This window comes from Buceros rhinoceros, unplaced genomic scaffold, assembly GCF_000710305.1.
Source record: "Buceros rhinoceros silvestris isolate BGI_N320 unplaced genomic scaffold, ASM71030v1 scaffold26202, whole genome shotgun sequence".
In the NCBI taxonomy this organism is placed as follows: Eukaryota; Metazoa; Chordata; class Aves; order Bucerotiformes; family Bucerotidae; genus Buceros; species Buceros rhinoceros.
In genome coordinates, this window is record NW_010399861.1 from 1 (window position 1) to 12,876 (window position 12,876).

General features: G+C 50.7%; 1 protein-coding gene across 1 annotated transcript in view; it reads left to right on the forward strand.

The window, feature by feature from the left end:
- Positions 1 to 2,585: 2,585 nt before the first annotated feature.
- Positions 2,586 to 12,876, forward strand: part of EAF1 (ELL associated factor 1) — a gene marked incomplete at its 5' end in the record, with an annotated part of 12,447 nt that continues 2,156 nt past the window's right edge. Inside the window, 3 exons of the mRNA XM_010131659.1 lie at positions 2,586 to 2,680; positions 5,642 to 5,778; positions 7,984 to 8,150. Coding sequence (XP_010129961.1) covers positions 2,586 to 2,680; positions 5,642 to 5,778; positions 7,984 to 8,150 — 399 coding nt within the window. The remainder of the gene's footprint in view (positions 2,681 to 5,641; positions 5,779 to 7,983; positions 8,151 to 12,876) is intronic.

Sequence of the window (12,876 nt, forward strand, 5' to 3'; positions counted from 1 at the left end):
GCTGCTCGGCAGCCCAGGCGCCCGCAGTTCGGTTTTCGACTGGTTGTTTTCACGATGAGGCCCCGTGTAACCCATCAGCGCTGTCCCCGGCAGCCAGCGGTGACCGGCCCCCTCCAGGAGTGCGGGCAGCAGGGACCCCGACGTGCCCGCTGCTGCCTCGGGAGTGAGAGAGAGAGGCCTGAGGGGGCCTGGAGCGGATGGGAAGGTTCTCAAAAATTGGAGGAGTATGTGTGGTTTATAAAGACGCCAGAGATTATTGCAAGCGCTCTAAGCTAGGGCTGGGTACGCTTCCTTTCGGGTTAGAAGGCGCTTTTGAAGAGAAGCTCACTGTTTCTCAGTGCTTGAATTCTGTGGAATTGCTTTTTCTTCCCCTGAAAGAGTCCAGGATTCAAAATGAGTTGTAAATCACCAACAGTAAAGGAAAGTAATGCTAAACTTCTGTTTCGGTGGTTTTGAATCGAGGTGGGGAATTTCTGCGGCTGACAGTGGGAGGTTTTGTGTTGTGATGCATAATCCGCAGGGCAGCCTCCTGGCCGTGCTCCTGCACCAGGGGCCAGTCAGCGCGGTGGTGGCAGTCACCCGGTGCCACGTGAGCGCGCAGCTTTCTGGATGGAACTCTTGCACAAGCCGGTGGGCAGTGACGGAGGCAAAGCCGCTTGGCTCAGTAGTGACCTCTGGCTAGTGGATAAACACCTGAATTGTGTGTTTCGTTCCCCTGGTTGTTCGCAGTTCCACCATGCCAAAAAAGGCCGCAGCGCATGCTGGGTACATTTAACTGCTCCTACGGAACGCTGAACAGTTTTATCCAGCAAATCTCCATTTATAAATCAGAATTTAGAAACGGCCCAGCTGTTGGTGAGGGTTCTGTCCGACAGTGTTTGAGTTAACCCCCAGCTCTGTCCACTGCATCTCCGGTGCTTCCGTGATGGGTTTCTTCAGGGACTGCCAAGGCAGAGCCTTTCAGAGGCAGCTGGAAGAGCGCAGCTCTGCTTCAGAGGAGCGCTCTGTGTGCTGTGTTTTCCATCCATGACTTTCAAGCCAGGTCTCTTCATTTCCTGGCTATGCTTTTTTTCCCTAACTGTTGATCTGGAATGATTTATCTGGGATTGGAGCATGGCATTGTTCCCATAATCCTCTTCACACAAACTACAGTAAGAGGATTGTGCAGGCTAAATTTGGTTTGGCTTCTTAAAATGCTTCATTCCTTTCCATAATGTTTACGAAATACCGTACTGAAAAACGGGTTTATCCCTGGAAAACACATCTGAAAAAGGTTGGACTTTTGGGAGAAGGGCTCTGGGCACGTTTGGAGGGACACACGCCCTCGATCCCCACGAGGTGAGGCGAGCGCGTGTCCCCAGCCAGCTCAGCACGGGGAACCCCGGTGCCGAGTGTTTGGGGTGCCCGCGGTTTGCCGATGCCCAAGAAGGCGGTGTGATAGCGATACCCCTTTGAAGGCAGTGGCCGCGCGGCTGGAGCCCTCCATCCCCGGCTGGCAAAGCCTCCAGCGGTGGTACGGCTGGCTGGTTTGATTCGGCAAGCTGGACACGGGGTGGGTGGGCGGGCAGCAGTGGCCAGAAATAGACTGCTGGGATGAGAACGGAGCGGGTGGTTGGGTCTGGCGGTGAAGGCAGGAGGATTAAGTCAGGTGTGCCTGGTGCTGCTGCTTGTGCTGTCAAAGTAAAACTCGGTTAGATATGAACATCCTCTGAGTGAGAGCTGGTTACAAGCTGGGGTTTGGGGTTCTTTTCTGCAAATGTGCTTTGCATAGTGGAATTACACTGGAATTTTTTTCAGAGATATTAATTTCTTCCCTCTTGCAGTAATTAAAAGCCTTATTGTGAATGTAATTGCACCTCTTCATATCCCGAGATGCCAGAATTGAATGTACGCTTATTTTAAAAACAAATAAGCACTTGTTTTTGACTTGTGAGATCTGAGGTCTCCTCTACCCTGGAGAAGATATTGTGGAGGCAAGAGGGCTGAAGAATCGGACAGAATAGACTCTGTTCAGTTGGAAGGGACCCACCGCCCACTGCCTGTCCAGGTCGGGGCTGACCCAAACTCAGAGCGTGTTATTAAGGACATTCTCCAAACGCCTCTTAAACTTGGACAAGTAGTTAAAATACTGTTAAATAGCCAGAAATATCAGTAAGGGCGAATGAGGTGGTGTCACTAAGTTAGTCTTTGTCATGGGGAGGGTCTTCAGGTTTGGAACTGGCAGAAGCCACGCAGAGCCCCCCCCGGTCCTCAAGTTGATGCTTTCTGAGATGCTTGGTACTGTTTTACACTTGCCTGCAGAATTAAGTGTCGCTCAAAGCCTGGGCTTTGGAGAGGTCTGCTTTTGGTCTGCAAACACAAGGTCTAGAACCGTATTTCCATTTTAAAAAGGAAGTTTAGAGTCTGGTGCAGCTGGAGCACTGAGCATAGACACACTGTACCGGTGCGTTATCCTGCCCTGCTGTGAACACCAGCCTGAGCTTCAGCATTCCCTGTAGTCACAGCACCTGGGCAGGGACTGGGCAGGGCAGCGTGACACTTCTGGAGACCCTCCGAAAGGTAATCGCAGCTGTTTTCCTCTGCAGATGATTTTAAGCCAGCATCGATTGACACCTCTTGTGAGGGGGACCTCCAGGTGGGGAAAGGAGATGATGTCACAATCACCTTGCCACATGTTCCGGTAAGTTCGTTATATGCGCGTCCTTGCTGACTCTTCACAGACCTGCAGTGTGGTTGCGGTCTAACGAAAACGCCGTTTTCCCTATCGCTAATACGAGTGAGCGGGCTCAACGCTGGAGCAGCCAGACGCGCAGTGCCTGGCTTTAGGAAAGGGGCGGTACTGTGAGGTACCAGCCTGCCCTTTGCTTTGGATTCATTCCTTCCCACTGTTCCGTGAACGACAGGGTGACTCTTCCTGTCAGCTGAAGCTCTGTGCCTGGTGGAGGTGGTTTCCCATCCGCGTCCTCCTCAAACGATGCCACAAAGGTCTCCCGCGTGAGGATGGCAGTGGAACAGCGGTAGGAGGGCGATGGAGCTGTGTGTTGCCGCAGCTGCTCTGTAGCTGCAGGCGGGGCGGTTCCTCACCCGCACTAAAGGCAGCGCGTGCTGCCGGGTTGGTTCTTTAGCCGAAGCTAACGCTGTGTGTCAAGCCAACAAACCAGAAGTCACAGGCGTGGACAGGGCTGGGGCTTGCAGGGGGCACCAGTCAGTCTGGAAGCGGTGAGCCAGGTCCGTTAGGTGGTGGTTACTGTGCCGTGCTGGCCTTTCGCATTGGTGGGCAGCCGTACGGTGGTAATTCCCACTGAACGAGGCTTGCGCCTGCTTCCCCCGCCCCAGGTTTTACACGGCTTCGGTCACCTTTCGTGCAGCGGGAGGTCACTTACTGACTGGTTTTTGCCTGCCAAGATGATGAGCACGGCAGTGCTGCTTGCGAGTGGGGTTGATCGCAGTGGCGCTCCCCTTGGACTTACTGGGGACAGCGGTGTTCGCTTTTCCTCTGTGTTGAACAACGACGCTCGAAAGGTCCCTTTCCCACTCTGTGCCGACGAGTTTTAATGTGATTGTCTTCTCGTGAGGACGAACAGCTCCACACAGGCTTGGGCTGCGCTGCACACAGCCGCCGTGCTGGTCCAAGGCACTGCTGCCCGTGCGCTGGGCAGAGAGCCGGGCAGCGCTGGGTGTACTGGAACAGAGGGCGAAGTTCTGGGGTCCTTCCATCCGGACGAGGTGTACTGACTTTCTTGGATCCTGCTTTGTTCTCAGTTGCCTGACAGCTGGATGGGATTCAGGTTCGGAGTTGGTTTTCGGAATTTGCTGGTCCCTGAGGATACCTCTGATCATTTGTTGAGTGAAGATATTTTGGTGTTCCTGGCTGCTTGGATAAATTGAAATACTGTTTCTACATGTGGATTTAGTGGCTTTAGTATTTAAAAAACAGTCTTGATTGGGGAAGTGAATAATTTCTATTTGCTGAAAAACCCTCATGCTTGAAAACAAACCCATTAAATGTCACCAGTGTCACCTACCACCTTCTCCTGTCCTGCAGTCAGCAGAATCTCTCAGACGTTGTTATTTAGGCACTGACATAAACCCTAAACTCTTCATTGTAAGTAGAAGGGTGGGACTGTAGATTTGCTTAAGCAGGGTTCTGTTTCTGCTTATTTTTGTACCCAAAATCAGAACCTCTCCTGAGTTAGGAGGCTTCTGGGTAGCGAACGATAGTCAACAAGCTTTGGTCACTAGTCATTAGATTTGTGCATTATGCGTTTCCCGACTTAGTTGTCGACAGCAAGCAAGGTTTGACTTCCAGCTTGCCTTTTACTCTCCTAAATGGAGCTTTCCCCTCTTAAATGTAGGAATGATAAAAATGTAATGTGCCTGTGAAGGCTAGACTGTCTTGAGACACTTTTCTGAACCATATCTGTATCTTCGTTGGAAATTTGTTATTTTTTCACTCCTGCTGTTCTGAAGCCATTTTAAATTCCGACGTGCTCTATTTATGAGCAATGTGGAGAATAGAAATTGCACCCTGACTGGTTAAAATATGAGTGTTCATTTTTGCTACTCAGAATAACATGTAGAAGGGTGTGGGGTTTTTTTTCCTTTTTCCTTTTCTCCCTGATTTTGGTTGCTTTCCTACAGCATGTGCAAAGGTGCACATGAATAAACTTTTTTTTATAACTTCTGCTGTATGCAGCTCTATGTTACAGAGAAGTCTGAGCAGGTTTCATAGCTGAGAACGTATTTCTGCATATCCCCTTGGAGTAACACGTCCTTTTCTGATGCGTCCGGGCGTGTGTCCGTGCTGCTGTGTGCAGACAGACCACAGATTCTGCTTCCTGTAGCCCCAGACCCGGTGCCTGAGCCAGCCTGCGCGGGGACACGGTACAGCTGAGCCCCGTCCCCGCACTAACCGCACCACCACCTGAGCTCGTCTTTGTGGCTTTACTAAGTCTGAGCCACTGGGCTTTTATGGCTCCGTGCAGCACTGTGTGGGCTTGGGTAGCTGCGGGGCGGCGCCGGAATACCCCCCTGGCTTTGAGAAGGCATTTTGGTATGATTGCGTGGCATCTACGTGCTGCTCTGGCTTTGAGGACAGCAGCTGATCTTACATAGTTTGTGGCACTTGTTGGTAATCCCCTCTGAAAATACCGCCTTTGATATATATCGGTATAGCTATACAGATACAAAGTACAAAGCCGCGTAAATTATTTTGCAGCTGACAACATATTTCTTTAGGCAACAGTTCTGCTACATGAATCAGAATTTTATTTCTTATCCAAACCTGAGATTTCCAGAGGAGAAATGGCCCTGCAGGTTGCTGACCCTTGTGAGGGCCAGCGTGCAGGCTCTGTTCGGTTAGCCTTTGGGGAACGAGAGCTAAATAATGGCAACTGTGGAGAGGGGCTTTTGTCACTGCAGAGACGCTTGGAAAGATGAAAGGCGTAATATTGCTCTGAGGAAACGTCCGATCTACTGCGTGTGGCTGCGTTTCCCCTTTTCATGAATGGGCGTTTTCTGTAGGAGCTGCCGCGACCCGCTTCCCCTCGAGGTCAGGACAGCACGCGCGTTTATCTTGGTGTTTGTGAACTGCGGGTGGGGAGTGTAACCAAACAAGTGTGTGCTCTCTCTTTGATACCAGGGCTCGACTCCACCCATGACTGTGTTTAAAGGAAATAAAAGGCCGTATCAGAAGGACTGTGTGCTTATTATCAACCACGACACCGGCGAGTATGTGCTGGAAAAGCTCAGCAGCAGCATTCAAGTCAAGAAGACAAGGTAAAGCTGGGGACAGGGCTCTCTTGAGGTATCTTCCTCAGGCTGTCTTGAACCAGAACCCTGTCTTTTTTTGTGTTGTAAGGGTGTTTAATTACTAAGCCTTATGGGCTTTACATTGACAATTATCCTCCCTAAACATGCAAACAGGAGTGTGAATCCAAGAGCAAAGAATGTGTAAATTCCCCCCTGCTGAAAGGACGTTGTTCTAGTTTGCAGCGAACAAGCCCCTCTGGTGATGCGAAGCTTTGGAAGCTGGCGGAAGGTTGGGATGTGTTTCAGGAGTCTCTAGTTGGTTGAAAAAGGCCGTGGAAATATTAGGCTGTCAAAAGGATTGTTGGGCTTCTAGGTCTGTTCCCCACGGCTTCCTGTGGGAGTCACGGAGCCTTAATGGTATTCTCTTGGGGAACAGAAGCTCTCATCCCTGCGCTGGAACAGGGACGTATCAAGTGGAACACAAATCCAGAGCACCCAGCAGAGGGAGGAGCGTAGAAATACAGGCTGTGAGGCTTTTCCTGGAAGAATTACTGAGGCCCGAAATCCTCCCTGACCCGATACCTTTACTTCACTGCACAATGCTCTGAAGCGTGCGGTGGAACGTTTTTAGTGGTCTTGCGGCTCTGCAGGTACCTGCAGTCTCTGCGTGATGATCCTTCAGCATCGCTTACCTTGCCCAGTGGATATGAGCCTGTCGTAGATGAGAACTGAATGTCCCAGCTGGAGCGGCAGGAGGGCGTGGGCTCAGTGGGGTCTTGTATGCACCGAGTTTCGGCTCTGGTGAGGTGGGAAATACCTCAGCTTTACCTGAGGTATTTACCCTTGCTCAGGCAGGGTAGTAAAAAACTGGGGACCCCTGTTGTGAGGAGTAGTGCTTTGCAAAGTCACCCCGTTTTCTGGATCAGAAGCGGGTTACTTCTGCGGCTCCTTTGATCTTTTATGACCTGTTGACACTCTGGGGGAGCAGAGTTTTGTTGTTAACACCCTGATGACATTTGGGCGGGACTAATTGCACTTGTTCTACGTAAGACCCTCTGTAGTTCCAAGAGCGTAGTTAATACTGGAAACAATCTTCTGCTTTTACCTTTCCCTTGATGCAGCGAGGGTGTTCCCAAGCCCTCGCCGCTGCTGTCCGTGACCCTGTGAGCTGGATGGACACCATGTGGTGTCCAAAGCTGCGGTTCTATCCTGAATTTCTGAGATTGCATCTGCAACTCAAAGAGATACCCAAGTTAGTGTTGAAGGTACTAGCTCAGACCCCAGAACTGGTTTAGATGAAGCTCCTGGAAGTTCCGCATAGGCCAGTGTAACTTGTTTGTGAGTGGGATTAGCTCACCGGCGCAGCGTGTCACTCTGCTGAGCTGGGACCCTCCTAGGACCGACAGAGCTCTGATACCCACGTGAGCTGCTTCTGTGCTATGCTGCGCCAAGCCCTACCCCCGAGGCTTTGGCGTTCCACGGTAAATACACCACACTCACCTCGCTGTGGTGGACCGTGGAGGGACCTGAAGAAGCGCTGTGGTTTGGGGTTTCTCTCTGCCAAGGATATTGGCTGTGCTGCCATCTCAGTGACGTCACTGATTCAGTAACAGGAAGAAACGCCCGGTTTGAACCAGCAGCCAGGCATCACGTTGTTCTGGAGACTTTCCCGCTAAGGAAGCAGCTTAAGCTGTTCTGAAGGGATAATAGCAAATGAAAAAAACCCCGGAATTAAATGTGCCTGTTTGCTGTGTTTAGCGGTAAGAATGATTGCTCGCCTCAGGTTGACCTCTAAGAGACATCGGTATGAGATGATTTAATTGCCAGTGAGAGAACTGTTTCTTTTGCTGTGATTGTTTTAAGCAGGATTTTGTTATGAGTGGATTTGCTCTAACATGCGGTTACTTCAAATTACTATGATTGCTTATTCTTTTTTAAAAAATACACACACTAATTGCTAAATTAAAGCCTTCATTGTTCTTCTAGTAGAGAAATTGGCACCACTGAAGCACATCTGGAGTTGGAGACACATCTCACAAGGGTGTTGCGGTATAGTTGTACAGATCAGTTATTGCAAGCGCGGTTGTGTACCGAAAGCTGTCACCCGCTGTTGGTCTTTACAAAACAGAGCTGTGTCCAGAGGGAAGCCGCGGGCGACGCGTTAGCACCAGGGTCTTGGAAAGGTGCACGTAGCTGCGCAGCACTGCTGAACGTGCCCGGTTGATTTTTCAGAGCAGAGGGCAGCAGTAAGATCCAAGCCCGAATAGAACAACAGTCTGCACGAGCGTCTCAGCCTCCTCCACAGTTCAGAGCCCCAACCAAGCCGGCGGCTGGACCTAAAACTTCGCCTCTGAAAGACAATCCTTCGCCGGAGCCTCAGCTGGATGACATCAAGAGAGGTAAAGAGGGGTCTGCAGGTTCCTGGCTTTGGCTGGTTTGGTCGTCGTTCTTTATAAAAAAGGGCCCGGTCGTAGTTTTTATTATACAAATGTTACAACGTTCAGGGCATTAAAAGATAGTACTTGGCAGCTGGTTTGTCATCTTTGTATCTTGTTTTAAGGCATCTTAGTGAATTATTTATTCTTTTCTGCCAGCACAGATATTTATACCGCAGTCTCCTCTGGCAAGAGAGAACTTCCTCCTTCTGGATAATTTTCTCTGTTCCAAAGTGTTTGCTCTGAAAAGAAGACAAAATAATTGTGAATTCAGAAACCTGTAGCTAAGCGCTGGACAGGTTGAACGGGTGTCTTGGGTAACGACAACAACCACAAAAGCTAATTAATGGTCTGGGATGTAGTTGGGCACTGACGTCGCTTGGACGGGTGTTGCTCCTGCACAGAGTAAGGCTGGAGCGGTTTCCAGTGGGCTGGAAGGGCTGGGCGGCTCTGTTCCCATCACAGGGCCGGGAGCTTTCCCCTGCCAAGCAGTGCGAGGAGGGGAGGGGGGAGAGAGCGAGCAACCCCCCAGCTCCGTCTGCGCCCCAGCCGCTCCTCTGCAGCTCTCCTCACGCCTGCCGCAGAGCTGCTGCACTTCTGCTGAAGTACTTTGTAGGGAGGACTGGCTCAACGCCGTCTCCTGCTCAGGTCACGCTCCGTGCCTGTGTTTCGCTGTGGGCAGGGCACACTTTCTTTGCCCGTGTCTCTCCTTTTATTCTGGTGCAGTATCTGGTTTTGCTGTGGATAATGCAGGCAGAATGCGGAAGACGTTAAATTTTTCTTTGGTTTTCTTGCGTTTCTTGTCTATTTTATTTAAAGATTGTTCTTTCTGCCTAGTATTTTTTTTCTGGGCCTCTTTTCCTCCCTCTTTTTTTCTCTGTCCCATAAAGCTATTTTTGGCTGTCTTGGCCTATGTTGGTTGCCCAGACTGTTAATTACTCCGCAGGGTGTTTTTGAGTTCATGGTAATCACTAGGTGACATTTTCACCGCTAAGCTATCTCTGTGTGTGCATAGGTGCTGGCGGGCCTCGCTCTTTCTCAGCAGTAGTGTTTTCAATACCTGGACACTGGTCAGCAGACAGAATCCTCGTCTGAGAGTCTGTCAGCTGCAGTTCCCTTAGCTGCATTGCCATTTTTCATTTCTGTGTCATAGGTAAGGAGAAAGATAACAGGAGATATATCAATTGGAAAATAGAATCACTTGTGAATTGTAAACGCCTTTTTTGGTAGTGTGTTAACCACTGGGGTACAGCAATTTGTAAAGGTCACCTTATAGTGGAATAGTCTCATTTGTCTGATGAGCGGTCTGAAATAGAAATTACATTGTTTGGAACTGTGCTGGTAATTTTTTTACCACCTGATCATCTTTTATTGGAAAGTACCTTCAAATAAATAACCTGTAGAGTTTTGTTTCCAAAATCAAGCAAAAGAACACCTGACTTGTGCTAAAAGTAGGGCTTCAAGTTGATATTTCATAGGGAGAGTTGTTCAAGGCCCAGAAGAAGCACCAATACCTGGACAGGGTTCTTTTGTGTACAGTAGCTGCTCTTTATAACTTTTTTCCAGCATCGACATCTAGAGAGTCAGCATTACTAACCCATTTATATCCCAAGACCCTACCTGGGAAAGGTAGAACCAAAGTGGCACTATTCCACAGTGGAAGTCATGAACAAGACCTAACTGTAAGCGCTGCGGGGTTCTCTTCAGCCCTGTTACAGTCCCTCGGTGTGTCTTGCTAGGAAGGAGGACTTGCAGGCTCTCAAGAGTCTGTGCTCTCTCCACCGAAGCAGTAGCTTTCCTTTTGGGTGAAAGGAAGATAAACGTGAAGCGGCAGTTCTGTGGTTTTCCTCTAACGGACACGGCACAGCCTTTACAACCCCGAAGGAGGTGGTTGAAAGGATCTCTGGCGCTGTGACCCTCCCGTGCTCCCAGTACGCCCTGATTTGGGGTGCAGTAAGACACGCAGCCCTTCAGAGGTTTAACAGCACTGTTACAGTACCGTCGGTGCCGGTTTCTGCTTTCCCCCGGTCCCCTCAGCGTGCCGTGGCTCCCCTGACAGATGAGCTGGGAAGAGGGCTCTCGGGTAGGGCCGTTCTTCGTCCCGTTACGTGGCTGTCAGAGGGCAGTGCCTGAGGACAGAGGCAGAGCTGCAGGGGCTGAACCAGTCCTTCCCTCCCTGCAGAGAGGCCTTGGGAGGTGTCCCGGTTTGAGTTAAACTTCCTGCGACTAGGGTCCTGCACCAGAGGGGTCTTTTCCTCGGCAAGCTTTTGTATTGTCCTCCTGCCTGGAGGGAGCAAAGGAAGAGGGTAAGAGCTGGTTCTCTTGTGGAATACTTGGCTACATCTGATAACGTTTCACTGAGCCGAGAACATTTGCACAGATGTATCACAATGCAGCCACTGATGTGCGTGAAATAATCAGCGTTTATCAGACGTATTTGGCCACAGCAGAAATGTTTTCAGTAATGTTGACATTATTGCAGTGTGCTGTACTGGAAAAGAAACCGCAGAGACATATTTCTGGTTTGGAAGCTGTAAATTCGGTGCTTAAAAATCTGAGCAGATCTGGTTTCCCTAGCATGCAGCTCTAGTGTCAGGATTGGGCCCCAGCACGGTGTTTGTCTATCAAGAACATCTCCATCCAAGTTTTTGCACTTCGGTGTGAAATACTTCCTCTTCCAGCTGCCGTCTCTAGGTGCTCCAAGTGCCAGCATGAAGCTGATTTCCCCGCACCTCGCGTTCCGTCACGAGCAGGGAGCGCTCTGCTGTGGGCAGGCAGCCTCGCCCTCCCTAAGCTGGATGGCTTCTCTGCCAGAAGTCCTGGGTGTTCTGGCAGCCCAAGGTTCGGGCTTTAGTTAAAAATTCTGCATAGCCTGTTGGGCTTGAGAGGAGCAGCGAGAACTCTTACGATTGTGGTCCGAAGTGAGGGTATGTGGTACTGAGTACGTACAGACAGCCCCGCTGAGAAGGGCTGTTCTGTTTGAGGAATGATCTCTGACCTCTTCACTCTAACACCTGCACTGACTCCAGTGTGCAACAGGGAGCTGTTCTGTTGTGTTGAAAGACAGCCCTCGGCTGTAACGTGAAACGGGCAGGAGCTCAGGTTCCCCTGGCGGTGTCAGGCTCTTCAGACCGCGTAGGCTCAGTTCAGGCAAGTGTTCAAATCTACACGGTGCGGAAAGCTTTCTGAGAAGTTACTGCCGCACACCCTGATCCCTGTCATCCTTTAAACCTGAGAGGTGCGCCAACATGAGGGGTTTGATCTTAAAGCACAAAAGGGTCTAGGAAAGGTCCGACTCCTCCATCGTTCGGCTTAGTGTGCGTGCACACCTGTACACACAGGGCTGTTTGAACTGCAGGTGCCGCGAGGAAGGTTACGCCAAGGCTGCAGACCCTGCGAGAGCACGGAGCGCAGCAGGCCAGCTGCGGAACGCCCGGTCAGGCAATCCAAACAGTGTCTTCTTTCCACAAGTCTTTGGTGTCGTCGTTGGCTTGGCCACCGTCTTTGAACAGGATGACACAAGGGGGCTTTGAACACGCTTCCGTGGTGGTCTTGCTGGGTTCCGCCTGGCAGGCTCTGAGCCTTGCAGCAGCCACCATAACGTTAGGGAAAACAATGACTTTTTTCTCGTCTGCACAGACAAGGTGTTAGAACTGGGGATCGAGGGAATAAGAGGCGAGAGAGACCTGAGGGGGAGGTGACAGCCTGTGAGGCAGGAGTTGACTAGAAGATGGGCTCAGACCAGTGAGCACTGTCACTGGTAACACCCTGAACTTCCCAGACCCTGAAGCTTGTGACGCTGGCGCTGTTCTGCTTTCTCTGCCTGCATTCAGCGTAGCAGGCCTTGCCACTTCTTCCAAGGCATTCGCCCTTTCCTCCCTCATAACCAAACCTCTTCTACGAGCTCTTAGTCTCCTGCCTCCCCAGCAGAAAACCGCACTTTTCTGACACTAATCTCTAATTCTGTGTAAAATGAGCCAGGCCCACCTTCCTTTCACATTCGTCAGACTACACCCTTCCTTCGTTTATTGCCTCCCCTACTGTATCAGTGCAAACTCGTTTAGATTTCTTTTCTAGTTCCTTTCCCTTTCACCATCAACATCTCTTACATCACTTCGCCATCTTCGCCCTGGGTTTGTGCCGCTTTCTGGCTGCTGCATTCCTCTTGGCCCGTGTGTGAACGCTCCTCCGCCTCAGCCACAGGCCCTCTGGCTCCGTAACGATGCGTGTGTAATTCTCGGACACGTGTCCTTTGTTAGATGCATTTAGTGAAGCTGTTTGCCATGCGGACTGTTGTGCTTGCTACAGTCCAGGATATTCTAACAATGTATTGTTATTATCGCTGTCACTTACAACCCCGTGGCCGGAAGTATGTGGAAACTTTACATCATTAAGCCAGGGGGAAAAAATGGTAAAGCTGGGCATTTTAAAGGGAAAGAACCCTTATTCCTGTTACCGTCCCTTTAGCGTCCCCCTGTGAATTTCTCAGCCTTGAACACAGGGAGCGTTGACAATTTGAAATCCTCGGTACCGGTCGTTAGAGACTTGACCTTGTGGGTGGATCCAGGAGAGTTGTCCTTCCGTGGTGCTGAGGCTCCTGTGACAGAGGTAGGGCTCCGTCCGGCGTGGGGTGCCTCACCCGAGCGGCTGTGTGCCACCCAGCCGTGCAGCCGCCAGGGGCCGTGGCTGG